The 27,685-nt window shown below is 67.2% G+C and overlaps 1 protein-coding gene across 1 annotated transcript; it reads right to left on the bottom strand.

The window, feature by feature from the left end:
* Positions 1-1,587: 1,587 nt before the first annotated feature.
* Positions 1,588-27,671, bottom strand: CEP170B (centrosomal protein 170B). Its single transcript, XM_082617040.1, has 19 exons — positions 27,555-27,671; positions 24,531-24,662; positions 17,438-17,527; positions 15,942-16,020; positions 15,041-15,099; positions 13,891-14,029; positions 13,137-13,241; positions 12,505-12,987; positions 11,567-12,291; positions 11,314-11,484; positions 10,773-10,863; positions 8,904-10,619; positions 7,407-7,545; positions 4,971-5,130; positions 4,581-4,724; positions 4,378-4,466; positions 3,827-3,920; positions 3,609-3,660; positions 1,588-3,448 (listed from the first exon to the last, which is right to left on the bottom strand). Exons 2-19 carry the CDS (start codon positions 24,633-24,635, stop codon positions 3,213-3,215), a joined length of 4,677 nt encoding a protein of 1,558 aa, XP_082473166.1. The 5' UTR covers positions 24,636-24,662; positions 27,555-27,671; the 3' UTR covers positions 1,588-3,212.
* Between the last annotated feature and the right edge of the window lie 14 nt (positions 27,672-27,685).

Raw genomic sequence — 27,685 nt, 5'->3', positions numbered from 1 at the left:
GGGCAGAGACAGACAGGTTTCTTCAAGTTTGAAGGCAGGGACTTCCCTGGTGGCACAGTGGTTAAGAATCTGCCTGCCTATGCAGGGGATACAGGTTCGATCCCTGGTCGGAAAGATCCCACATGCCGCAGAGCAACTAAGCCCGTGTGCCACAACTACTGAGCCTGTGCTCTAGAGCCCGCGAGCCACAACTACTGAGCCCACGTGCTGCAACTACTGAAGCCCACGTGCCTAGAGCCCATGCTCTGCAACAAGAGAAGCCACCAGTGAGAAGCCCGTGCACCGCAATGAAGAGTAGCCCCCACTCTCCCGCAACTATAAAAAGCCCATGCATGGCAACGAACACCCAACGCAGCCAAAAATAATAAATAAATAAAATAAATACATTTTTAAAAGTTTGAAGGCAGGTGGATTTTTGCCTTTCTATCCTGACACAGAGAGTGTAGCCCCTACAGATGTCCCAGATTTGTGTAGCACTCCCAGCTTGGGTGGACCTGTGGCCTGGGCCAGAGGTCATCAAACTACAGCCTTGAGCCAAATCCAGCTGAGTATGTTCCTTGGCGTTCATCTCATCGCAGCAAACCTGCACTAAAAACAAACGCAGTGGAGGTCTTTTGGAAAATGATCAAGGAGGGAAACAAGGAAATCCAGGAGGCAAAGTAGAATACCAAAGGTACATGCAGGGAAAGGGCAAATGGACTTTAAAACTGACAGCTGAGGGCTTCCCCGGCGGCGCAGTGGTTGAGAGTCTGCCTGCCGATGCAGGGGACACGGGTTTGTGCCCTGGTCCGGGAGGATCCCACGTGCTGCGGAGCGGCTGGGCCCGTGAGCCATGGCCACTGATCCTGCGCGTCCGGAGCCTGTGCTCCACAACGGGAGAGGCCACAACAGTGAGAGGCCCGCGTACCGCAAAAAACAAACAAACAAAAAACTGACAGCTGACTCTGGGGTTTACGATGTGTGCAAGGACAGAACTCTGTGGGGACAGAGCAGGCGAGGGGACCTGCTTGGGTACAAGTGACTCCTGCGCGGCGGGCCAAGTGACCTGCGAGCAGGCTCTGGGGTGGGACGCTTGCTCCTGCTGCCTTGTCCCTCTTGCTTCTGGGTCCTCCCTGTAGCAGGAAGGGGACAGTATCGCCCCTGGGCTGGAGGGACTAGGTGGTGTGACGTCACCCCAGGGCGGGTGAGGCCTCAGACCCCTCTGAAGCCATAAAAAGGGAGAAGGAATTGGGAGCAGCTGGGCCCCAGCACACAGTGCCTGCGCCCCTTCTGTGCTACGTCTACACAGGGTGGCCTGTTTTATAGGGTGCTCTTGGATGCTGCATCACTGAACGGCTTGAAAAAAATAACTTTTCTGTCTTTGAGGAGCAAACCTCCGGAAAGTTCCCTGCTTTGCTTTCTTGCCTAGGTCTCCCCCTGGTGACAACATGTCTGCATCGCACCGTGCCGGTCTTGGGGGTCAAATGGGAATTTCCAGCCCAGGAAGGGAGACCCCTGGGCTGAGCACCCAGGGGCGGCAGGGAGCCCCCTCCCCACACCAAACACCACCACTGGAGAAATAAGGCCAAGGAGACAAACGCCAGCATGTTGCCACATGACAGAAGAATGATTTATTAGAACAAATTCCATGACAAATCATATAAAATAACCATTTTCTGAAAGACATCCATAAGACCACCTGAGGACAAAATGCACAGAGGTGCCTCCAAGAAGCCAGACAAATAAGTTACCAATCCCAAGGCGAAGGCTGGGGGAGGAGCATAAACTTGTGAATAAAAAAACTGTGCGGCGATGACCGCTGGGGTGCGGGTGGGAGTGTGGTGGACGGACGGCCACTGCTCGCTTCTGGGGGACAGGCTGTAAGCAGCTGCGCGGGGCGTGCGGGGCGGGGCACCAGGACCAGCACCTCCTCCGTGTGCACACAGCAGGCTCGCGGACAGGGCCGGCTGCGGACCCCACTGCCACTCACACACGTACACATCGGGGAAGGGGCACAGGGCCCGGGCATGGGGCTCCACATCAGCTAAATGTAAACACGGACACACGCGTCACCCACCGCGGCCCCAGACCCGCGCCTGCTGGCCTCTGGTCCGGCCTCGGTGACCCCGGCCCCCGCAGTCGGTCCTGTCCCGCAATCGATATCAGCGCAGGTGCCAGGCAGGGTGGGGGCACCCCAGCCCCACCTGCCGCAGCCAGTGGGCTCTTTGGCTTCGAGGCTGCGGAAACATCAGCCCCCAGGAGGGGGCTGGGCTCTGCTTGCCTGGCACGTTCCCAGCTGAAAGAATCCTGAGAAATAAAACTGTTCCTGGGGGGCTGTCCCTACCCCTCCCAAAGGACCTGGAGCACAGAGGCCCGGGAGGCACCCAATTAATGCCCACAGAGTCCGCAGGACAGTGGGGGAGGGGAGCGGGGGGAGGGCACGTTGTCCAGGGAGCTCCTGAAGCCCGGTTTTTGGCCACTTTGGTTACTCGCTCTCCTCCGTCTGGCCCAGAACCACCGGAAGCCAGGTGCCAGGCCTCCCTCCCCGGATGTGCCCGCTTCGGGGCTGAGCCTGGGCTCGTGTGAGCACAGGTGTGCCTGGGGAGCGCTCGTGCCTGTGTGCACAGCGCCCGGCCCACGCGCTCAGTGAGTTTGGCAGTTGTGTTGGCACCAAAGGCTCGAAGCAGTGGGGTTCCTGCCACAAATGTTCCCACAGGCTGCGTCCCCGCCCCGGGCCACCGGGCTCTGGGGCGGCTGGGAGCTGCCATCGCCCCGCCCAGCCCACACTCTGCCGCCTCAAGTCCCGGGGTGTCCCGAGGCGTCTCCCCACTGCCCTGCTCTGTGTTTGGCACTGGAAGACCGCATTGCCCAGTCCTCTCCCCCAACCTGGTCCCGGCCAGCACAGAGGGACAGGGCAGGGACGCATGTGTCCCCCAGCCCACGAGGCAGAGTGGGACCCTCCAGGCCGGGGAGGCTGCTGCAACGGCACAAACGACTCCTTCCTTGAAAGCTAACGACAAAATAACAGCGATGGAGAGGAGGCTGGGCACATGCCCGGACACTGGCCCTTGGCATCGGCCACAGCAGGAGCTGGGCCAGGAGGCCAGCGGGGCTGGGAGGGCGCTGGGAGCTGAGGAGGGGGCCTGGGCACCCACGGGGTTATGGCACGTGTGGGGGTCTTTGCGGTGAACGGTCCAGGCCCAGGGTGTGGGGAGGCCGCCCGGCCCCACCACCTAGATCAGGAACCGCTCTGTGTCAGGGAGGAAGGAGGGGAGGAAGGAGGGGTCCGGGAGGCCGGGGGTCCCGCAGTTGGCCCGCTGCGGGAAGCTCCTTGCCGGCGGGGCCGAGGGGGGTGAGGACAGACTCTGGGAGGCCGGCCGGCCTCTCCCGAGCTGGGCCAAGCCTGCAGAACCCCGGTTTCCGGTCAGCAGGTCCAGGTTCCCACTGGGGTCCACAATGGCGTTGATGACTGGGGGGGGGGCAGTGGGGAGGGTCAGGGCCGGCTGGTTAGCTGTGGGTATTAGCCAGGCTCCACCAAGGCCCCCGCCAGCCCTCCCACCACCTGCGCCCCGCCACCCCGCACGGCCAGAGGCACCAGTGCAGCCCCCCCGGGTCTGGGCCGCACCCACCTTCCAGCTGCTTCTGCACTCGCCTCAGTTCCTTCAGGATGGAGCTGATTTCCTGGAGGCGGACAGGAAAGAGGCCGATGGAGCCGGACCACCGAGCGCTCGCCTCTCCCTGGGGCTCCAGGGGCAGGAGTCGGGGTCCTGGGCTCGGGCAGCTCCCCCCAGTCTCCCTGCAGCCAAGTGGGCTGGTGGGGGGCCAGGGGGTCAGAGGGGCCCCTCACCTTGTTGGACGTCTTTAGGATGGGCACCTCGTTCTCCGCGTTGATCCTGGCCTCCAGGTCCTCCCAGGCTCGCCCTGTGCTCTGAAAGAGGATCCTGTGCCCCGAGGGGCAGGGGTGGGAACAGGCAGAGGACAGTGACCAAGAGACCCAGGCATGGCATCCTCCCAAGCCACTGCACCAGCCATGGGGAGGTCCATGCCAGCCCCTCCTGTGCACAAGGGGAAACTGAGGCCTGGAGCAGGACCTGGGCAGGCCGGTCCCAGTGTCCTGTCTCTGGGCCTAATGTGGGGAGGGCTGGGAGGAAGGAGGGGGCAGGGAGGGAGAGGGGGGTCATCCTGGGGGCTCTGGCCCTCCCAGGCCCAGGGTCTGGTTGCCAAACCGCGCGCGCATGTGTGTGTGTGCGTGCATGCACACGTGGCACAGTCCTGGCGCACAGGCACATGTCTGTACCCGTGTCAGCGCCTCAGGCTGAGTGTCCGCTAAGCAGCGGTGGCTCCCCGTCCCGTCCCCCAGGGGCTCTCACTGGCCAGCGGGCACGCGGGCCGACTCACTTCATCTTCTCAGCGAGGTGCTCCGTGTTCTCGCGGATGGCCTGGGACAGCTGGGACACGGGGTTCAGCATCAGGTTATCGAAGATCACCTGCGAGGACCCAGCATCAGCCTGGCGCCCGGATGCCCCAGGAAGCCCTGTGCCCTCCACGCCCCGACACGGCCCAGAGCCCAGAGCGGGCTCTCCGAGGGGAGGGGCGCCTGCCTCCTCACGGTTCCGAGGCCGCGTCTTGCCGGCCAGGGGGTCCTCGCAGCGGTCGTTCATGTTCTGGTCCAGGTCCTGAGAGCGCAGGGAGCCGGGCGGCACCTTCTGGAAGTTGAGGCTGGCCTCGGGGATGCGCTGCACCAGCTGCAGGGGTGGGGGGGAGCAGGGTTGTGGCCCATGGGGCGGGGCGCCCGCCAAGCCGTGGACAGAGCAGATGCCGCCCGGCCGCTCAGGGTCCCTGGGCGCCCCACCCTCGTGGAGCAGGTGCCGGGCCCGCGCTCTCAGGGTGGCTGGTGGGGGGTGGTGCTGGGCACGGGTGTGGCCCCGGGGAGGGCTCACAGCCACAGCCCCCCACCTGGGCGTGCAAGGGGCTGCCAAGGGCAGGCTCACCTCCTCGCGGGCGGAGATGGTGGAGGCGGGGGTGCCGGGCGCACTGGCGCGAGAGGGGCTGTGGGCAGGCCCCGGGCAGCCCGGCAAGTCGCCGTCTCCGGCCACATCGTGGATCTCGCGGGCCAGGGTGGCCACATCCTTCACCAGCGTCTGGCTCAGCCTGCAGCGGCAGGAGGGAAGGCAGGTCCTGCGGGGTCCTCCTGGACCCAGCCTCGGTGCAGGGAAGTGTGGGGACAGGAGCCAGACGGGACACGACGTCACCCCCCCCACAGGCAGAAGCCCCCCTCCCCCCTGCCCAGGTGGGCCAGGGGCAGGGCCAGGGGTACACAGCCTCCAGCCTGGCCCAAACCACCCCCAACCAGCCACCAGCAGTGCTAGAGGGACTCCCACTGGGCGCCTCAGCGCCCGACCCCCTGAAGGTGGGGGGGGCTGGGGCGGGGCCCTGGGAGGAAGGGTGGGCAGACACGCCCACAGGCTCCTGGCCACACCCACGGCTCCTCTGGCCACACCCACTGCTCCTCTGCCCACCAGGGCCACAAGAGCCCCGCTCCACAGGCAGAGTCACTGACAAGGGTCAGAGCCAGGCAGGCCCAGAGGCCGGGGACTCTCCACAGGGCAGGGAAGCCAAGCCTGCAGCCCCACAGACAGCCTAGACCTCCGTCCCCTCCGCCCTGACGACGGTAACACACGCTTCCCTGAGAGGCTCCTGGGCCACCCAGGAAAGGACACAGGCCAGCTGGGGACCAGCTCCCTGCCGCAGACTGCCTGTGAAGCCCCAGGGCTGGAGCCGAAAGCCTCCGTCGCCCGCCCTCGGAGCACCTCAGCCCCACAGCCGGCGCACTCTGCGCTCCTCCAGCCCTTGGCCAGGCTCAGGGCAGGGCGACAGGCTCCGGCCTCTGGCTCCCTCAGCCCTCCAACGCCTGCAGTCATTCCAGGGACGGGAGGGACCCCAGGGCCCACCAAGGACTAAGGACCAGGTCTCCGCACGCAGCTGTCCCAGCTCTGCTCAGGGCGCCCCCCAGCCGGCCCTCGTGCCCGTCCACTCTCGGTGGCAACTACAGCCCCTCCCGACAGGTGCTGGGCACAGCTGGAGAAATTTCCCTGGCTGGACCCTGCCTCCCACCAAGGGCTGCCCCAGGCCCCATCAAGATAGGGGTCCCCGACTTGGTCCCACCCTTCCGACATCAAAAACACAGAAGGGGGCCTCCCTGGTGGCGCAGTGGTTGAGAGTCCGCCTGCCGATGCAGGGGATACGGGTTCGTGCCCCGGTCTGGGAGGATCCCATATGCCGCGGAGCGGCTGGGCCCGTGGGCCATGGCCGCTGAGCCTGCGCGTCCGGAGCCTGTGCTCCGCAACGGGAGAGGCCACAACAGTGAGAGGCCCGCGTACGGAAAAAAAAAAAAAAAAAAAACACAGAAGGAACCCCTTCGAACTGCTGGTGACCCGTGCCCCTGCCCCCAGCCAGCCCCGCCCTCCGCCCCCTCTGTCCTCTGCACTCTGCACGCTGGTGTGTTCAAGCTCGCCCACTTGGGAAGCCCCCGGGGGCCCCCACTTCCCCTTCCTCTCTCCTTCCACCTCCACCCCCTTCCCCTCAGCCAGGTGCGGCGCCCCCCTCCAGAACCCCACACCCTGTCTCCTTGGCTGACCCCTCGGCGCCCTCCCAAGCATCACTCTGCACAGGCAACTTCCCTCCAACCGCCCCCCCAACCAGGTGTCCCGAGAGCTCTATCCCCAGCCCTCTTCTCTTCATGCTCTCCACGTCCTCACACCGCCCGCAGCCTTGGTCACCGTCTTCATGCTGATGATGCCCACACCTCCATCCCCCACGTGGGCCACTGTCCTAGAAGCCACCTGCCCCCGCTCACCTCCCTCCAGGTGCCTCACCGGCTCAAGCTCAGCATCCTTGGCACCAAAACTCACCACTCACCAGCCCCAGCCGTTCACCTCCTGCCCTCTCCACGAGCCCTGCGGTGCCAGGCCAGCACAGCACCGACCACTCTCCTTCCCTGCCACGTCTGCACCACCCTTTCCAGCGCCCAACCTGGAGGCGAGCCTTCCACTGAAGGACTGCACGAAGGAGCTCATCTTTAACAAAAATCTTGGTGAAGGCCTTCCTGTACCAGAGGTTTCCCCACCCTTCTGGGCAGATCTGCATCCATCCATCCAACCACCCACTACCCGTGCAACTGCCCACCCATCCATCCATTCATCACGCACCCAACCGTCCATCATCCATCCACCCAACTGTCCATCCAACTACCCGTCCACCCAACCGTCCGTCATCTATCTATCCACCCAACCATCATCCATCCATCCACCCATCCACCCCCCTGACAAGCATTTCACAAGCCCTTTTAGGAACTAAAACCCCAGCCCAGTCCCAAGGAGAGGTACCCTGTGGATCAACAGCTCTTGCTGTCAACTGGCACCACGCACCTGGCAATCTCAGCAATCTCGGCTGTCTGCACAATGAAACCATAAGGGTCGGGCTCTTCTTCCTCGTCATCTGTGTCCCGGAGGCCAGGGGCCCGGGGTCGGGCCCGGCCAGAGCTGCCAGCCCGTGGGGTCTGCGTGGCTGTTGAGGCATGGGGGCGGGCGTGTTTGGGGGAGCCGTGGTGGGAGCCATACTCCTCCTCGGATGTGGACGTGCAATCCGAGCCCTGCTGCCGGCGACGCACGTCTCGGGTGAGTGAATTGGTTCCAAAAGCAAGAACAGAACAGAGCAGCCCTCAGCACCTGCGGCAGCCCTGAGGTCCCTCCAGGCAAGGGCCCGGTGCTGCAGGATGAGCTGTGTTGCGGCTGGCACCCCCGCACTCAGACGCCCTTTGGCTGAAGCACCAGCAGCTGCTGGGCTCCAGGGACTGCAAGGCCACTGCCAGCCCAGAAGCACGTGCACAGACGGGCAGCCTGGCGTGTCCATGGGCCCTTGTGGAGCAGCCCAGGGTCATGGCTGGTTGGTAGTGGCTGGGGCCACGTTCTGGGGGAGGGGTCTGTGCCCAGCAGGCGGGTTAGGGTTAGGGTTAGGGAACTGGGAATTGGTGCCTGCAGACACCCCGGGTGGGGGTAAGCCACTCCACGTGGATCAGCCGTGGCCCTGGGCTGGACCGTACATGTGGCCGCACACAGCCCATGGTCAGAACCCAGCTCAGCCACCACAGCCCCTCCCTGTACCTGCCCGGCCTCAGCCCCGACTGCTCGCCCACCCCTGCGCTGAGCCCCTGTGGCGGCCGCAAACATGCAGAGTAGGGTGCACAGAAGGGTGCACAGAAGGGTGGGGCAGCGGGTTCCCACCAAGCAGGTGTGGCCCTCACCCCTTGGCCATGGGGCAGATGACACCTTGGCCCCCTGAAGACCTGGCAGGCAGGGAGGGGCCCGAACTCCAAGGCCGTGGGTGCGGGAGGGGTCAGGGGTTGGGGCAGGTATGGAAGCAGCAGCATGGGGCTGGACCAGCAGTGCTGACACCTTAAACCAATTCATTCAGAGGGTGGGTCAGTCCCCCGGCAAGGCAAGCCTGGCTGCAGGGATGCCCACATCCACCCCGGCAGGAGCCGGCCCCGGTGCCACGGCAGCCGTCCCTCCCTGCTGCACACGTGGGGTCCGCAAACCCAGGAAGGAGCAGGCCCCGCCCCGTCTGCAGTCACCCAGGCCTGCTTGCGAGTCAGGGGCAGTCCCTCCAGGCTGGAGATGGTTGGGGCTTTCTGTGTTCACACGAAGACCGCCTGGGGGCTGCAGGAGGCCCGCCACCCATGCACACCCGGGCGCACGTGTATGTGTGTGTGTCGGGGGGAGAAACACCCGCCGATGGGAAAAGGGGCTCCTCCAGGGCCAGGACTGGGGGCCCCGTAGCTGGTGCAAGGCCGATGCACAGCAATCTGCAGACACACTGCTCGTGCCGACCGGACCCAGGGCCACCCTCCCGCTCCCCACACTCACTGGGTGAGGAGTACCGGGCGCTGCCTGGGCGGGCCCTGCTGAAGGGCTGGCGGGGGACCGTGGTGGCGTTGGCGGCCTTCCTGGCGGTGGCCCGAGCCTCGGCCACGGCGGGCTTGCGGCCAGCGCAGTACAACTCGACGCTGCGGCCGGAGAAGCCGGCGCGGGTGGGGGCTGCCTCCGAGTCGCTGGGCCCTGTGAAGGAGCCGGCCCGCCTCCGGGGCATCGCCAGGATGTCCAGGCGTGACAGCTTCTTGGCCTGCTCGGCAGCCGGCTGCCCCGCCGGCTCAGGGTTGGCCGGGGGCCCCCGTTCGCCATCTGTGGCCTCTGTGTCCGAGGCATCCCCCAGCCGGGCCCGCCTCAGCCGGGAGGCCCGCGTGGGCCGTGGGGCGGACAAGCTGTTGGAGCGGGTCAGCGCCTGCTGCACCTTCTGGAGGCCGGCTGAGCCGCGGCTCTGTTCTTCCCGGGCGGCAGGTGACGGCGGTGGGGCCGTGGGTTTCCGGCGAGGCCCCTGCCGCCCTGCCCCCACGGCCCCGGAGGTCTCATGGTCAGAAGTGACCGTGTCCACACCGGGCAGGTGGGCAAGGCTGGAGCCTCGTTCCTCATCGGGCCATTCCAGGGACCCTCGGGGCCCGTGGCCACGCCGTGCGGCCAGGCGCCTTGCCGGCTCCCCGCGGCCCACGTCCGCTGGGCCCAGCGGGCGACGCTGCCTCTCTGACAGGCGCTCGCGGGCGCTGCTCGGGCCGACGCCCCCCGCGTCCTGCACTGCCGGCGGGGACGGCAGCTTTTCCTGCTGCAGCCCCGGGGGCTGCGGGCTGGGCCCGTGCTTGCCGCTGCGCAGACTGATGGTGCTGGCCGTGTCCACATCGGAGTCCCCGGACAGGGAGTCCTCTGGCGGCCCAGGGGCGCCGCCCAGCTCACCCTCTGGCTCCTCCACGGGCTTGGAGAGCAGTCTGGCCTCCAGGGCGGCCAGCGCCGTCTCTGTCTCCTTCAGGATCAGGTGGGTGTCCTGAGAGTGCAGGTCCACGCGTGAGGCCCGGGCCGCGGCCAGGTCCTGCAGGAGGGGGTGGCTGCGAATGTACGGCAGCTGGCCGGGAGCTGCGGGGCCACTGGCCGGCTCCTTGGTGAAGCTCTCCTGCCGGACGAACGCCGGGGCCTCCTTGGGGGCGGCTGGGGCAGGGCCCTCAGGCTCTGGGGACGGCCCTGTCTGCAGCTGGATGACCATCCTCCCACTGGTGCTGACGTACACACTGTCCCGTGTCGGGGGGCTGGGCTGGGCTGCCCGCCCTGGGCCCTCCACCTGCCCTGGAGCCACAGTCGCTTTCCTGGGGAAGGCCCCCTCCCCGTTCTGGTCCCCAGAGAAGGAAGAGGTGGGGGCCGGCTCCCCAGGGGCCCTCGGTGAGCACCGGCCCCTCGTCCACGCCAGTCCCTCCTGGGGGCTCCCGCGTCTTTCTTCCTGCAGACCCCCGCCTGGCTCAGGGCCCCGGCCTCCGTCCGACCCACTGGCGTCACTGAGGCTGTCGGGCTCCAGGTCCTCCTGTCCCAAGAGGAGGCTGGCCTGCTCGCTGCCCAGCTCCGGCGGCCCCGGCCCGCTCTTCCTGGTGGCCTCGGGGCCAGCGGGGCCGTCCGCCCTGCCGCTGGGCAGCTGTGGGAGCAGGCGTCGCTGGCGCACAGGCAGGGCCCCCTCCAGCTCTCTGGCTCTGCGCCCGGGGCCGTCATCTGGAAGACAAGGGGGCTGGTTAGAGTGAGCGCTGCCCGCGGGCCCACACGAGGAGCTGGCGCCCACCCCCGGGCACAGTGACGAGCGCTCGTATCTGCCTAGTTGGCGGCCTCAGGCTACCCCCTCCCTGCTGCGGCACTGGAGCCACTTACCTGACAGGCCTGGGTCCGAGTAGCTGTCGGCCAGACTGGCCCAGCGGGACACCCACTTCTGACCCCCGGGGGATCCTGGTACTGGGAGGCCCTACGGAGAGGAGGGCAGGAGCGTGTCCACGGCAGGGAGAGACAGGAGCCCCACGGAGAGGTTGACGAGGCGGCCCATCCCAACACCTGGCCCCCACACCATCCCCGTGCCTGCCACCTGCCCCCCAACAGAAGCAGCCAGAGGGCCCCCATGGCCTCACCTGGCTTGCAGGACCCTGACATAACTACCCACGTCTCAGCCCGGCTCAGTGGCTTGGAGGTCAGCGGTCCCCGGCCCCCAGACTCAGCCAAGCCCCGCCCATGAACACATATACCCAGGCACCCTTGATCCCTCTGCACAGATGGGCGCCAGGGCCCGGAGCCCACAGCTCGGGCAGGACCAGGGCCTTCGAGTGCATACAGGATGCAGTGACCAGGGCCCCGGCCCAGACACTGTCCTGTCCCTGCCCAGTCCCTCCCCAGGGACGTGCCTGGGCTCAGTCCCACACACCTGGAGCTCCACCGGGGGGGTCCCGCCCACTGGGCGCGAGGCAAACTCCTGCAGCAAGGCCATCCGCTGGGCCACTCCGTCACCAGGCTCGTCTCTGTCCCCTCTGATAACTGGACGGAAGGTGGCCGAGGACGTTCTGGAGAGTTCAGGGGACTCCCGTACCCCAAAGACCTGCCGGGAGGGACAGTCGGGCAGCAGGTCAGAGCCCACGCCCGAGGCCGGCCTCCCAGGCCACCCGCTGCAACATGCGCACCTGGTCGATCATCCTGCGGGCCTCCTCCACCTCCCGGTCCTGCGCCTCCGTCTCAATGGTGTAGGTCCCCGCGTCACTGAGGCTGTCGTCCTCCTCCTGTTTGCGTGCCTTCGTTACTTGGGGGTCAGCAGGGGGTGGCGGTGGCGGCGAGGGGGCCACAGGGCTGGCCCCACGGGGTAGCAGGGGGGCGGGCGGCGTCGGGGGGGTCTTCTCGGGGCCCGACCGGGCAGCCGGGGAGCCATCCCGCAGGCACTGGGCCATGAAGTCCTGGGCCAGGCGGGAGCGGCGCCCCACGCTGCCGAAAGGGCGAGCAGGGGCCCGGGCGGCGGGCGAGGGGCCGCCCAGCCGCTCCTCTGCCTTCTCCCGCTTGAGCGAGCTGGCCCGCTGCGGCCCCGAGCTGCCGCCTGCCCCCCGGGCCGAGGCCGGGGCAGCGGCGGCTGGGCGGTCCCTGTCGGCCGGCCCGGGGCCGCGGCGCCTGTCGGGCCTGGAGTCCCCGGGCGGCGTGTGCGTGAAGGACTGGGAGCGCTTCTTGCGGGGCGTGTCCTCGTCGAAGAACTCGATGACGAAGGCCTGCTGGCCGTGCAGCAGCTCCTGGGGGTCTCGCCTGAGCTGCCTCTGGAGCCGCACCTGCTCCCCGCCGGCCTCCGAGGGGGCCCCAGCTGCCCCGGCCGCCTGGGCCATGGGGTCCTCCGAGTCGCTCTGCGTGCCGTCCTCGTGCTTGTGGCCTGGAGGGGGCGGGGGCCCGTTGCATGAGGCCAAGGGAAAGGAAACACCCGAGGGTCGGGGACACACTGCCCCACCGTGAAGCCAGCGCACGTGGCCCAGAGGAGCAACAGGACCACGCCGGACGGCCCCCGACGGGCAGGCGGCTCTCAGGCAACGTAAACAGACCAGGGGGATGAGGCTGCCGAGGCGAGGGCAGGCAGCTACGCACTCACCCTTCAGGGTGCGCGTGTGCACCGGCAGGTCGCTCTTGGTGCTGTGCCGGTCGTCGGCGGGGCCGGCCCTGTGCATCAGGCTGGGGTCGCTCTGCACCAGCCAGTCGGCCACCTTGGTCTCCGCAGAGACCACCTCGATGGGTGTGGGCTCCTTGCCAGGGGGCCGCCGCTGGCGCAGGGAGAACTTGGTGACGTGGTCCTTGATCTTCACCTTGCCGGGGCTGCAGTCGTCAAACTCGATGGTGAAGCAGGCGTGGCTCTGCACCACGGGGGCCATACTGCCCCCGCCCGCCTCCGCATCCCTGGTGGGCGCCTCGTGTGCCGGCACCTCTGGGGCCCGCGGCGGGGGGGCCTCCTTGGTGGGGATCTCGAAGTAGCTGGGCTCCCGCCGGAATGAGTAGCCCTGTGGCTCTGCAGGGGCCCGGAAGGCGGCCGTCGTCCCCACGAGGTCACTGTCCTGCTGAGCCAGCTCCTTGGGCCGCTCTGTGGGGGAACACGTGCTCAGGCCAGGCACGTGCTCACAGTGGCACCCTCACCCCACCCACCTCTGCGAGGACCATCGGTGCCGTCTCTCCCCGCCCACGGCCCCGCCGAGAGGGCACCTCCCGAGCAGGCTGCCCTCCGGGACTTACCCGTGTCAGGCTCGTCCTGGCGCCGTTCCTCGGGCGGGCTGCTACCATCGTCCTCCCCCCACCAGGAGGGCTGCCCGTACAGGGGTGTGCGGTAGGCCGCCGCCTCTGCAGAGGGAGAGTTGGACCCTGGGTCCCTGTGGCCCCAACACAGACAGAGGCGGAGACCCAGAGCTGGGGAAGATGCTAGGGTCTGCAGGGGGCCCCGGCACCACCTCCCAGCTCGGATCTGCAGCTGCCCAGAACCTTGGCCAGCCACCCTGAGCCCCATTTCTGCAACCCTGGCGGGTGACAAGGGCAGTGACAACCTCCCCATGGGGTGGCTGTTCCAGGGAGGCGCGTTCCTGGGGTTGCACTGTCCTCAGCACTGCGGTCCTGGGGCAGGCAATCCCTCGAGCCCGGCCTGGGCCCTCTGCCCCTAGGGCCTGCCCAATAGAGGGGCGGGAGGACAGCAGTGAGCCCCACCCAGGGCTGGCCTCTCCCCCAGGGCCTGTAAATGGTTCGGGTCACTAATAGGTGACCTGGGGCTGAGAGCCACTGCAGTCTGACTGAACCACATGGGGCAGGGATGTGGGTTTGCATGGGTGGCTGTTTCTACAGCGGTGCAGGAACGCCGGCACACATGCTGGGGGCTGTGCGGGGAGGGGAACGTGTGTATGTCTGGGTGCAGGGGCGAAAGGCCAGCTCCTGGGTGAGGCGGATCAAGGCCTGTGTGCACACCCCTGCCCCTCCCGCACCCCTCTGCACACCATCCTACCTGGCCCCGATCTCCGGTCCCCCCTCTCTGGCCTGGGGTTCGCGGCCTCGCAGTAAGGCGCCTGCTCCGGCACAGCCTCGCCCCTCTTGGGCGCCGGGCTCTTGACGCTCACCTGCAGCTGGCTGGTGTACTTCTCGTGCTGTTGGCAGCGGCCGGGGTGAGGGGCGGGGGCTGCCTCGTGAGGACGCCCCCGCCCAGGGGGGGCCTGGCCTCTCTTCCGCCCCACAGTGGCATGAGGTCTCCCTCACAACCCTCGCGGAGCAGACAGCCTAAGACCTGCCCTTGTCACGAGCCTTGAAGCTGGGGGGCCGCACCCAAGGCTGGGGGCATCCTCAGGTCCACAAGCTTCCAGGAGGGAGTGGACAGTAGCCGTCAGAGGGGAGACTGCCACCCACAGGCCCCTCCAGAGAGGGGGTGGGACAGCCCTCAGGAGCAGTGGGAGGTGGGGAGCAGCAGCCTGTCCGTGTGTGTGCGAGGGTGCGTGTGCGTGTGCATGCGCGCGTGCGTGCTGGGTCCCACCTGGCTGAGCTCGGCGGTCACTGGCCCTGCCCCTCACTGGCTGTGTGACTCTAGGCAGGCCACCCACGCTCCCTGTGCTGCCCACGGTTACTTTGGAAAATGGGACTAAGCCTCCCCCCCACCCCCCCGCCGTGGGGCTCCTGGGTGAGGCTCTGGGCAGGGTCCCCCAGTCTGCTCCATGTGACTCCTGCACAGCTGAGCCAGGGGAAAGGAGAGGCTCCACCTGCCGTGACCGACACTGGGACCTTCGAGCCCCAGCTGAAGGAAGGGTGCTCGAGGGTGCCCCCCACCCAGGACCTCCTACGAGGCTGTCCTCAAAGGCTGCCCCCTGCTAGCCACCCAAGATGCTGGGTGGACCCTCCCTCCCACCCAACCACCCCCTCCTGCTGGGCAAAGCAGCCTCCTCTGGGGCCCCAGCTACACCCAACGTCCGTGACTGCATCAGCCGGGGGTGGGGCGGGGTGGGGCGCATGACTATCTTCCCCACCTGCCCGACTGGGCCATCCGGCAGGGCAGGCCAAACCAGGCTGACGCACGGTGGCCCAGAGGCCTGGGGGAGATGGGCAGTGGGAAGCGGAGGGCTATGGGGACACAGGGATGCAGGGGCCCCAGGCCAAGCACCAGCACTGACCCTGAGCGCCTCCTCAGGGACGCGGTGCTGCACCCGCTCCAGCACGTACATGTTGGAATGTGACAGTGCGTTAAGGAGAACAGGGGGCAGAAAGGGGGCGGGGCCCTCGGACAGCATCCCCTGCTCCCAGGCGCGGTGGGTGAAGAGGGAACGCGGGCCGGACGGAGGGCTGGTGCAAATGCCTGCAAGCTTCCCCACGACGTGTGTGCACTGGCCTTGCGTCCACACTGCAGGGACAGCCCGCAGGCCGTGTTGTCCCCGGTCAGGGGACAGGACAGAGGCTGCTCCAGGCCACTGCACACACGTGCCCTAGGTCCGCGGGGATGCTCTCCACCCCACTTTCAGCCCAGGAGCCCAGCAGGGCCCCAGAGGCCATGCCACATGCGTCCAGCTCCAGCTCCCGTCCCGGACCACCCTTCAGCCCCGGGCCTCCTGAGGTTTCAGGGGTGGGGAGGGCCTCAGCCAGCCGCTGGGCCCACACCCGCCAACGGGTGTGCCCAGGCGAATGCGGATGGAGGAGAGGATGCATTCCTGCCACACTTACGGGTCCCCAGCTGCCCAGGGCAGAGGCATGGCCCCCATCACCCACGTCCTGAGCACAGAAAGCCAAGCCTGGGAGGCCCCCAGAAACACCAGGACTCTGGGTCCCGGGAAAGTTCTCCCGTTCCTCGGGCCCTGTGTGAGCTCAGCCCCGAGGGCGGGCAGAAGATGTCTGTGGCTGGGGCCTTGGCTGAGGGGCAGGCGGCGGCAGGGGCTGGAGTTCAGGCCGGAGTCTAGCCCGGGCTTCACTCTCCTGTCTCTAACCCCCTGAGGCCCCCACCCACTTCCAGCATAACAGGGCCACTGAGGCCCTGGGGACAGAGGGGGAGGCCAGGAAGGGTGGGCGCCCCCGGAAGGATATCGTAGCCGAATCGGATGACATCGTTGAGCTTCAGCGTAACATATTTCTGGTCCGGGATGCGCACGTCATTCACGAATGTCTGCGGAGTAGGCAGGTGGCGGAGATGAGCCGGGGCAGGCGGGCCGACGACTCTGGAGGCCCCGGAAGAGGACCACCAGGCCCTCCGGTGCTGCTCTGGGCCCGGCACCGTCCTCCCAGCACGGGTGCACCAGCCTCACACCCCAACGGGACCACAGGACAGACGGCCGCAGGAGGACCAGCCGAGGGGGCCGAGGCGCCAGACCCCACCCAGCACCCAGGGACCCTGACACAGCCCCTCAAGCACAGAACCCACGGACACCCCTGTGAGACGGCCCCTTCTCTCATCCACACAGAGCTTCCTGCCGGCCCCTGCCCCCAAAGCCCTCGGGAGCGGCGAGGCACACCCACAGGGTGGCCCTGGGGCAAGGCCGGTCAGACTGTGCAGCCCATTCAGGCGACGGGGTGCCGAGGGAGGAGGGGCTCAGGGGGCAGAGACCCCAGCAGAGCCTGAGCCCCTCGGCTGGGGGCACTCTGCGGGGGACCGGGGGGTGGCACCCAGTGGGACCCCCAGCTCGGGACGCAGGGGGCCGGGAGGGAGGGGGGAAGGACCCTCCTCAGCTGGTATACGGGGGTGGAGGCGGGTGGTTTGTTCTCTTACTGAAACAGCCTCCCAGGGAAGGAGACCAAACACAGAAAGAACAAGGCACCCAGACAGGTGTTGGACCCTGGAGAGAGCCCCGCCCTGTCCCTCCCGCCCTGCCTCCACCTGAACCCCTCTCTGCTCCTGCAGCCAGGAACCTCCTCTTGGTCACCTCCTTGTCCCTGTTGCCCCCAACTCACAGAAGAGCTCACATATACCCCTCAGGACACGGTACCCCAGTACAACCGCATCCCTCACAGGAACCCCATTTCCCAGCCTGCAGGAGGTCGCATTGCCTACCCTGCCCACCTGAGGGACCACTGCCCTCCTCACCCAGCAGGCAGCCCCACCTCCCAGAGGCCCTACCCAGTGGGAGCCCTCCCAAGGAGGCCACCAGAGCAGGAGGTCCTGGTGGGAGCCAGGTGGGGACAAAGCAGAGGGGTGGGGCCGTGATGAGGGGGCGGAGCCAGGGTGAGGATGGAGCTGGGGTGGGGCCAGCACTGAGGGAGGGGTCATGGAGGGGTGGGGCCAGCACAGGGGGTGGGGTCATCACAGGGGGAGGGGTCATGAACAGGGGTGGGGTCAGCACAGGGGGAGGACCATGGAGGGGGTGGAGCCATGGGGGGCCCAGCTGGAGTGGGGAACCAATGCAGAGGGGTGTGGTCATGAGGGGGCGGGGCCAGCGCCGTGGGAGGGGTCATGGAGGGGTGGGGCCAGCACAGGGGCGGGTCCTGGAGAGGGGCAGGGGGTGGGGCCACGATGCGGGGTGGAGCCAGGGTGTGGGTGGCACTGGGCTGGGAAGAGGGGTGGGGCCAGCACAAAGGCCTGCACTCACCCCATTGAGGCTGCCCAGGTCCTTGACCCAGTGCTCGTCCCTGTCTTGGTCGTAGTTGATGACAGCATGCTGCTTGTCCACACTGCGGGACTGGGGAGACACAGAAACCCTCGGGTGGCCGACCGGGCCGGGCGGCCCAGGAGGTAGAGGCACCCCGCAGGAGGCCCCGCTCCCCACTCTCCAACACTCCCCCACCCGACCACAATACCACCACCAGGCCCCTGGCCACGCAGCCCACGAGGTCCCACCCACGCCTCCACACCTCAAGCATGTGTGCCCCAGAAAGCCCACCCAGGCCTGACCCAGCCAGCCGTCCTGGCCACGGGGTTCCTCCTGCCCCAGTCTGCCTCCCGGGCCCCTCCCATTGTGACCAGCCCTCCACGGCACCAGGAGGCCCGTGCCCCCCGTGCCATCCCAGCCACTGCTCCGGGGTCAGCGTGGGAGGGGCTGGGAATGCTCGGAAGATCTGGGACACGCTGTTCACTCCCAAGGGCAGGCCAGGCTGGACGGTGGGGGCAGGATCAAAGGGCTGTGGATGCTCAGGGGGAGCACCCCCGCCGCCCAGCCTGGCCCACAGCGCACACCTCCCGGAGTGACGGACATGCGCACACACGCGTGACGTGCCTCAGACCCCACTGCCTCCTGCTCGCGTGCACAGGGCTCACATCCTGAGCACACCCTGCCACCCAGATGCTACACGCACGTGAACACATGCAGGTCGCTCCGCCCCGAGCACTTCCAGCTCTGCCCTGGCCACCAGCCGACGTAGGACCCCTCCCCAAGGACAGTCACCCAGCTCCCTCACACAGTCAAGCTGGAGGGCCACAGCCCCTCCACTCCAGGGACAGAGAGGCAGGGACAGGGCCACAGGGCCACATTCTGCTGGATCAGGCACCGCCAGCACGAGCCGCCTTGCCCGGCCAGGGGGCGGGCAGTCTTGACACAGAGCACATCACCACCGCCCAGCCCGCTGCCCTCACTGCTGGAGGCCCCGTGTGTCTGGGTGGCAGCTGCATCCCTCCCCCACCACCTGAGGAGCCCAGGCCTGGGGCAGCCCCAGGAAACACCGGCAGGACTGGGGTGCTGGGGCCCAGCCCTGGGCAGATGACAGTACCTGCCCAGCAGGGCTCCCACGAGACACCCAGGACCCCCACTTCCAGAGCATGTCACGGGAACGACGAGACCCACACTCACGCCCCACCACCTGGGACAGGATGGCCCGGCCCTTGGGAGGGTGCCCCAGCACCTGAGTCCCTGCATCACCACCCTCCACCACCTTCTCAGTTCTCACAGGCGAGTGCCCAGACCCCTTCCCCCAGCCAGCGGCCACCTCCACGGAGCCACTTTCTCTCTGATTCTTTCCACCTACCCAGCCCCTCCGGCACTATCCAGAAATGGCCAGTTTCCGGTGGGGGGGGGCACCCAATACCCTCCCCCGAGGACCGGAGCTCCCAGGGCTGGGCCTCCCTCACCCAGAGACAGGAGCGCACAGCAGGGTGGGGTGGGGTGGACATGGGCTCTGGCCCCGCCCCGCCCCCACCCAAGGTCACGCCGCTTGGCCGAGGTGCCAGGGCAGGACCTGGCAAGGAGACTGCAGCAGGCAGGGCTGTGAGGGCTCCAGCCTCTCCTGGGCTCAGGCTGGCCTAATGCACAATGATGCTGCTGCAGTGGGGGCCCGGCAGGGGCTTGCAGGCCCACACCTCATGCTGCCACGGACCCTGGGTCCTCCAGAAGTGAGCAGGGGTGCAGGGGAGGTTTCAAGGGGGGCGCAGAGTCTGCGGGGCCAGCCGGGGCCTCCTGGACACAGAGGCCAGCCCAGAGCCGTCTGCCCCAGCGCCACCCCCATGAGCCAGGGGAAGCATGGGCCTCCCTCCCCGGGAAGCCCCCAGGGCTGATCCTGGCGGGGCTCCAGTGCCAACTCACCTGCCTCCCAAAGCAACGGGTCTCTGGCGAGGTGAGTCTGACCTTGAGACCCCCTGCCCCGTGCCCCCGGCCTCATCTCTTCCCCCGTCCCGAATTCCTCAAAGTCGGCACCCACAGCTAGACAGCTCCGGGCCACCCTGGCCGCAGCCTGTGCCCCGGACGTGGGCACCACCTCCTCCACTGGACTCCCCCGCTGGTCCCCGCCCGAGCCAGCCCTTCCCGCTGTCCCGGCCCAGGCAGGGTGGGGGCAGGGCACGCTGGGGGGGCCCACACGCCCTCCTCTGGGCCTCGGTCTCCCGGCTGCAGGTGCTGGCAGAGCCTCCCCAGGCCCCAGGCGGCCTAGACAAGGATCAGCAGGTGTCCCAGGGGCCTGCGTGCTTGGGCTCGCCCCACCTCAGGCCAGGGAGCTGCCCCTCTGGTGGCCCCGTGGGTCGGGCATTCCTTAGAGTCCAGCCCGGCAGCTGGGAGGCCTGGGCTCACTGAGGGGCTGGGGGCTCCCGTCCTCCTGCGCCCCCTCCGTGCCCAGCCACCGGCCCACCTCAGCCCTGCCCAACACCTGGATGCCACTGGGGCCGGACTCTGCCCTCCACATGGCCGGGTATCAGGCTCCCGGGGACCGCGGGCCTGAGAGGGGCTGCTGGTGGCTGCACACCGGGATGTGGCGGGACGGGGGCTCTGCTCGGCCTGAGGCAGACATGGTGGACGACAGCAGGAGGGCACTCTGTGCCTCAGGCTTGGCCACTACCTTTGCCGAGGTGTAGCCCCCTAGAGGGGCTTCTGGGCTGACCTTTCCGGCCTGAACACCTTCCCTCCCTCTCCAAGCTTCAGACCTCCAACTCAAGCCCAGCCTGGCCAAACCCAATTCCTCCTCCCTGCCCGCCTGGCCCTTCAGCCTCCCTGGGGAAGGCCACCAACCAAAGCCCCACCCGGCTGCTCTGGCCACACGCCCTCAGCCCCAGGCAGCGACCCCCGCTGGCATTCCTGGTCAGCACCCCTCAATCTGCGCCCCTCCCCCGCCTGCATCTCCCCAGGCCTCCCTCTCGCCTCTCTGCCCCCGCCTGCCTGCTGGCCAGACGCTTTGCCTCTGCAGGTACCGTGCCCTCTCCTGGGCCACGCTCTCACGGTGCCTACCTTCCCTTTCCCAGCAAGACCCCCCCTGCCCGCCCCCCGCCGCTCAGCCCCAGGCTCCCCGACGCTTGTACCCAGAGCCTGGGCTGCCCCACCCCCTCCCCAGACTGCCGAGAGTGCCAGGAGCCCTGGGCACAGGCAGGGAGGGTCCCGCAGCCAGAGCCCTCCCTCCCTCCCTCCCGGCCCAAGCCCAGGTGCCCAGACGCTGGAAGCCCACGCCAGAGGGAGAGGTGGCCCCTTGGCCCAGGCAGGACTCAAGACTTAAAAGGACACAAAGCAGGCCACGTGGCAAGTGGAGCGGATGGGGCACAGACGCGTAAAATAGCTTTAAGAGGCTCCAAACACACGGAGTTTTGGAAAAGGACCTAATTGTTTGTAGTCACTTTAAAACGGAATAAAGATGTGCTTCCAAAATTTGGGTCTGACGCCCTCCATGAGTGAAAGCCCCGCCCAGGATCTGGCAGCGGCCCAAACCCCAGGCTCTGGGCACACCCTCCTGCCAGCTCACACCCAGCGCCACCCCAGCGGGGCCACAGCGTCCATGGCCTGTGTGTGTGCAGGGGGATCCTGAGCTGGGTCTCTCGGGCCGTGGTTTCCGGGTAAGGATGCGTGCAGATGAATCCCAGCTGTCACCCCTCCCATGTGGCAAACCAGGCGAAGGCAGAGAAGACACCTTGCCACAAACATGCACAGGCTCTCTCTCTCTCACACACACACAGACATGTACAACATCCACACACGTGTGCACACATGCACCTGTGCGCATAAGTGGTTGTGTGCGCACGTGTGCACAGATGTGTGCCGACGCACAGGCACTCGCCCGTGCACATCCACACACGTACACACACACACGCCCTGCACCAGAGCCCAGGGACACAGGGGCAGGAGCCACAGTAGGCAGCCTGGGCTCGGGCACCGGGCAGACCTGGGCCCGTGTCCCCGCTCACGTCCTCACTGGCCCAGCTTGTGCCAGGCTCGCCCTGGGGGCCAGGACCCCGGCGAGTGGGCGGCCCGTCGGGAGAGCGTGGCAGCACGGGGCCAGGTTGGCGACTCTGCCTCTGGGACACAGCGCCCCTGCCCCCGCCCCTCAGAGGTCCACACGTGGGCGCTCCTGCCTGGGTTGTGGTACAGCCTCCTGGACGGCCCCTGTTCCCCAGCCTCGTCTCCTCCCGCCACACTGCCTCCCCCTCCCCGCCGGGCGAGGCCCCCTGCCTCCGCCAGCACCGCCCCCCACGTTCCCACTCCTCAGCTCTCAGCACGTGTCCAGTCGGCCCCAGAGTCCCCCGTCCCAAACCCGGTGCCGCCTTTGGGTTTTTCTCCTGGGGGGTCACCTGGCTCCTGCTTATGTGTTTGTGGGCGGCCCAGCCCTGGAATGGAGACCCCAGGCTCCAGCGTGGGGCCAGTGACCATCGAGTGACAAATGTGGGAATGGACGCGAGGACACACAGAGGGCAGGCCCGGGTGCTCCGGGAGCACGTGGCAGGGAGAGGGTGGGGATGGGGTGGGCGTGGAGGATCCCGGAAAGCCAGGCAGGTGGGGAGAGGCTGCGGCCCCGAGGAGGCCTAGTGGCCGGGGGTACCTGTCCCTGCACCCAGGTGGGGGTGGGAGCAGCACTCGGGGATGCCTGAGGCATGAGGGAGGGAGAGAGAAGGTCGGGGTTTGCCCCTGGACACCTGGCGGGGTCGGAGGAGAAGGGGGTTTGTTCAGCACCAGGCTAGGCCTGCCTCTGAGATGCCCAGGAGCTGATGACACAGGAAACTGGGGACAGCACGGTGACAGACACCATTTGCATCACGTGAGCAGAGGTGGAAACTGAGGCTGTGGGTGTGGACAGGACCTCCAGGGAGGGGTCTCGTACACCCAGAGCCCAGGCCAAGTGGGAAAGCTGCAGGGGCCGCCAGGCAGGCACCAAGAGGCCCGGGAGCCTGGAGCTGCCATCCTAGGGAGAAGCTGTGGTGGGGAGGCGGCGTGTGCAGTGGCCATCCGGGCGGTGGCGTGGGGACTCGGGCTGGGCGGTGGCATGGGGACTGAGGCTGTGGTGTGCAGGTGAGGAACTCCCTAGCAGGGGCTCCACAGAAGAGGACGGGGTGAAGGGGGCTGGCAGGACAGCACAGCAAGAGGATGGGCGTCCTGAGCAAGGGGCAGGTGGGCTGGAGGGGGGAGGCGTTGGGTGGGGGCGGCATTCCCACACCTACTCTACAGCTACGTGACCTCCCTGAGCCTCAGTTTCCCCGTGTGATGGAGACACGGCCACGCTGCCCAGGACAGCCTGAGGCAGAAACACAGGTGCACCCAGGCCAGGGCCAGCCCAGCATGGAGGGCTGAGGATCCCCCCTGCCTCCACCCTGCTCAGGGCTCCCCACTGATCGGCCCAGAAACTAGGAACTGGACCCCAAACTCACGCTGCACACCCGGCCCACCCCCTGGGAAGAGAAGCAGGCAGGGTGAGGGCCTGGTGCAGGTCACAGAGCCGGCGGGCGGGGAGGAGCAAGCACGCTGGGCCCCCAGCGCTCACAGGCTCCCATCAAGTGCCACCTCCTACGAGAGGCCCTCCCAGCCACCCCGGTGGACGGGCAGGGCCATCGACAAGCCGCACAGTCACAGCAGGGAACACACAACTCCCTGCCAGGGGTCAGGGCCAAATGTGGTGACCCCTGTGGATCTCTCACCAGTGGACAGACAACAGAGGTCGTGTCACGTGACACCATCAGGGAGCCACCGGCCACATCAAGACCCCCGCACCGGCCACCCCAGGAGGCCGGGGGGGCGACCTACGGCCTCTGCTTGCTTTACGTGGCCTGAGAACAGTCTTTACAGTTTACGTGGTCAAAAACAAAAAACAAAAAAAACTTTCACGACAGGTGAAAATGATATGAAATGGACATATCAACATCCACAAAGTTTGACTGGCGCACCCGTTTGTCTTCCCAACAATAGCAAAGCTGAGTGGCTGTGATGGAGGCGTGTGGCCCGCAAGGCCTCAAATGTATACCCAGCCCTGCACAGAAAACGTTCACCCAGCCCTGCACAGACCCACCGACTTCCAAAGGCAAGAAGCAAAGAGAAAAAGGGAGAGACTGCTCTACATCAAAGATACTGAAAAGACCGAACAAACAAGGGCGGGTCCTGCTGGGTCTGGAGTCAGGCAAATTAGAGGACGTTTGGGGGGAAGTCAGGGTGTCTGGACGTGGACATGCACATGGTTCGGACCCCCGGCTGCAGCCCAAGCCCCATGCATCCCAGGGACTGAGTGGGCAGCAGCAGCCAGGGCTGCACATGGAACAGAGGAGGGGTCTCACCCTGCACCCAAGTGGGCCGCTTGGTTGGACCGGGCAGTGCAGCCCACCTAGGACACCTCCTGAGAGTCCCACAGTGGGAGCGTGGAGCTTGGAGGGCTTGGGAACAGGGACCCAGGTGCCACGCTGGGGAGGGGTCAGGGCTGCAGGGAACCTGACTCAATCACCCCACGAGGGTAGGGAAACCCTGTGGGCCCTACAGGGTCAAGTCCCCCGCCCCCTCCCCTCCTCATTCCTAGGAGCCGGACACGTGCACCCCATGGAAGCCAAGGTTGGCTCAACCCAAACTCAGGGCCAGACAGAAATTCCCGATTGCCGAGTGCCTGGTGTCCTGGCACTTAGTGCCCTGCCAGCCTCTCGAGCCTGAGAAAGGCCCCCACCCCCCACCCCAGGGCACTAGCCTTCCACTGGACAGCTCTGATGGTCAGAGCTGACCCTGTGGCCCCCTGATTCACGGCCCTGTTGGGGCCCCCGGACAACAAGGATGTGGACGGATCTGCTTTCAGGCACCTTCGCAAGGTGGGCCCCGACACCTTCAGAATCCAATAGCACCTCCCCATCAGAAACGGGCCAATACGCAGAGGCAGGGACCCTCACCCACGAGTGCACACACCCACCCGAGGCCCTCGAGCCCCACTGTGGGCCCAGGTGGAAACGCCCGGGCCTCCTCCCCAGGGGTCCCGCAGCAAGTGGGGGGGCGCCTTCCTGCCCAGCGCCCCCACCCCAGCCCAGGTGCCCACACTCACCTGCAGCATGAGCTCACACTCATCGCGCCCCACGAAGATGAGCTCCCGGGGGAGCCGGTGGCGCATGCCGCTGCTGCTCACCAGGAACCAGGAGGTGACGCTCATCTTGGCACGGGCGAGGCCTGTCCGGCCCTGGGGGGGAGGGGTCGTCAGAGCAGGGCTCCCCTGCCTGGGCCTGGGCCCCCGGACACCCCAAAGGCCAGCACAGATCCTGCCCCGATGAGGTTCAAGCACCTTCATGGCACCACTGCAGTGGCCGCTTCCAGAAATGCTGGGCTCCAGGCCAGCCCCTCACCGAGTGTGCCTGTCCCCTGCGAACCCTCCCAGGCTGAGGTCGCCCGGTCCTCCCTTACACTCTAGGTCCACACATAGCCTCCTCTCTCTCTCTGGGTGCATGGGGCGCTAGCCACACTGCCTGCGTGTGGACCCACATGTGTCCCCGTGACCTGCAGGAGCTGCTCCCAGGTGGAACTCAGCATGGCCCTTCAGGGTCCCCACAGGGCTAGGCCCACACCCAGGACAAAGACACTGAACCAGAGGCTCTGCCTCCCCTGCTGGACACTCTGGGGTGGGCCCAGGCAGGGGGCGAGGAGGAGATGGCTGGAGACCAGAGCCCTGAGCCATCGATACGCCGGCCACTGAGGGGGGGTTGAACGTGCCTTGGCGACCACTGTGGCCGCCCTGCAGACGCCCCCAGGCCAGGACAGTATCGGGTGGTCAGGGCAGCAGGCAGCCCCTCCAGTGCACAGGAGGGAGGTGGTGCTTTGGTGCCTGAGATCCTGGGGGCTGATATGGTCAGGACGGACAGGGGAGTATCATGGTGCCTTGAGGGGCACAGTGGGGACAGCCTGAGTGACGACAAGGGCCGATGTCACCCGAGACCAGGCCCTGGGGCCGCCTGAGGCCCCACACAGCCAGTGTGCACGTGCTCTCACACAGGTGCCAGTTGCCCAGAGCCGTGTCACAGGGGCACAGGTACCAGAACGTGCAGACACACCTGCGCCCCACACGTGTGCACACACACCCGGAGCACCGCCTACAAGTGCCCTGGCCGCTCTCCTGTGGAAGCTCACACACACGTGCACGCGCACACGCGCGCGCGCGCACACACACACACACACACACACACAAACTGGGTAAAACGTGTCCTAGGCTCTGAGAGACACACACTGTCCCTGCATCACGGGGCTTCCCTCCAGCCAGGGAGGTGGGCAGCAAGAAGGGAAACCACTTGTGAGAAGGTGCGAGTGACACAGAGAGAAATAGGGGTGGGGACAGCAGCCGCAAGGGGTCCATCTACGGAGGGCGGTCAGGGACGGCTCACTGGGAGCAGGCGGAAGCAGGCATGTGAACATCTGGGGGCCGGGCTCCAGGCAGAGGGAGCAGGCAGGGCCAAGACGCTGGGCCGCGTGCTCCCGGGAGTTCTGTGGCTTGTCCGGGAGCGAGGGGGGAGGCCCCAGAGGGCTCAGGACACGCTGCATCCCTGAGTGCAGAATGCAAATGCAGCAGGCCTGTTCCAAAATTATGAAGAATTTCAAAACAGCGAGAGCAGAATGCTAAACCCAGTGCAGGGTCTGAGTGCAGGGCCCATGCAAGAGCATGTGTCCCACACCTGCGAGGCCAGCCCTGGAGGTCCTGGGTCCGTGATCTGGCTCGCAGTATGCAGAACAGATGGCAGGTCAAGCAGGAGACTAGTTAAGACGTGAGACAATAATGAGGGAGAGAGAAGATGGTGCTGGCACCTGGCTGGAGCACAGGATGTAGGGAGCATCTCCAGGCCCTGTCCCTGCAACGCCCACACCCAGAGCCTCAGCCTGAGGCTCCTACGAGCCAGGTCTCAACACCAGGCCCCACCCATCGGTGAAGGCCCAAGTGACCATGTATAACCCATGGCAAACCCTCACGTCACCTCGGGCAAGCAGGTGGGAGGATGTCGAAAAATCCACCCAGAACACAGCCCCAGCCGGCCAGAGCCCCTCCTTCTGGGACCCCTGCCCTTCCTCAGGGTCCAGCCAGAGGGGCAAGCTCTGGAAGGCGAAGGGGCGGGGACTTCCAAGCCCCTGCAGCCTCCGGAGGCCTCATCAGCACAGCCGGAGAAGATGACAGTGCTCTCTCTAGGAGAGTCCCCACCCAGCCCCCAGCCCAGCCCAGCTCCCACACTCTGCCATCACCTGCCACCAGGTCGTGATGGGCAGTTGGGAAGGGGACCCCATTCAGAGGAGGCCACAGCCTCTGCTTATGGCAAAGGGAGGCCAAACCTCCAGAGCCGGGTTATGCGGCTGTGGCGGAGCCAGGCCGCCCCTGCCGCTGCCAGCCCATCTCGCAAAGGCCCAGGCCTGGAGTCGTGGACGCTCCCAAACAGCCTGCGGCCGGTTCAGGGCTAGGCTGGCCATCGTTGCTAGGAGGGAGAATACTAAACACCCCAAACTTGTCCCCCCAGAAGGGCCACCCGCCTGGAGGGGAGGGGAGGAGGTGGAGTCGCCCAGGGGCAGGGGCCGGGAGGGGCAGAGAGCGGCGGCGGGCGGCTGGAAAGCGCAGACTGAACGGAGGCCGGGACAGCGGAGAGGCGGCGGCGGCGAAGGGAAATGAGGAGAGAGGGAGGTGGAGGAAGACGGAGGGAGGGACCGCGGGAGGGGAGACCAGGCCGGGAGGAGGCCGGGCGGGAGCGCCGGGCCCGGAGGGGGACGGAGCGACGCCTTCTCCTGAATCAGCGCTCGCCGGGGGCGGCCAGGGCCCAGCCGGTGCCTGGGCGGGGACCCCGGCGCCCGGGCCAGCGCCCCCCTCTCCAGGCCGCGTAGACGCGCGCCCGGCGGTCCCTCCCGGCCTGACGCAGACCTGGGCCGCCTCCGCGGGGGCGAGGACCGACCTGGCCAGGTACGCCGGCAGCCCCCACCTCCGCGCCTTTGTCCGGCCCACCGGGCTCCGCTCCCCCGCCCCCTGCCCGCTGCCCGCGCGGCCCCGTCGGCGCGCAGGTGCGGGAGCAGGGAGGCCCGGCCGCCGCGGGCGCAGAGCGGCGCGTCTTACCTGCGGCTCGGTCCCGACTCGGCCCCGGCTCGGCCCCGGCCCTCCCGCCCGGCCGGCCGAGCGCTGGGCGGGGCCGCCGCCTAGGACATGCCCGGCGCGGCCCGCACGCTCGCGGCAGCCCGGCGAGCCCA

The sequence above is a fragment of the Mesoplodon mirus genome (genome assembly GCF_964341445.2).
Source record: "Mesoplodon mirus genome assembly, chromosome: 4".
Taxonomy (NCBI): domain Eukaryota; kingdom Metazoa; phylum Chordata; class Mammalia; order Artiodactyla; family Ziphiidae; genus Mesoplodon; species Mesoplodon mirus.
Note: the sequence above shows the minus strand (reverse complement) of the source record. Positions and strands in the feature narration are given on the sequence as shown.

What these genes read in the sequence shown, in the direction of transcription:
- CEP170B (XM_082617040.1), bottom strand. Translation starts at nt 24,635, where the DNA reads ATGAGCGTCACCTCCTGGTTCCTGGTGAGCAGCAGCGGCATGCGCCAC. An exon ending in GGACCGGAGATCGGGGCCAG is followed by an intron (nt 13,242 to 13,890) that starts GTAGGATGGTGT and finishes CTCCCTCTGCAG; the next exon opens with AGGCGGCGGCCTACCGCACA. An exon ending in CCCCCCCGGTGGAGCTCCAG is followed by an intron (nt 10,864 to 11,313) that starts GTGTGTGGGACT and finishes TCCTCTCCGTAG; the next exon opens with GGCCTCCCAGTACCAGGATC.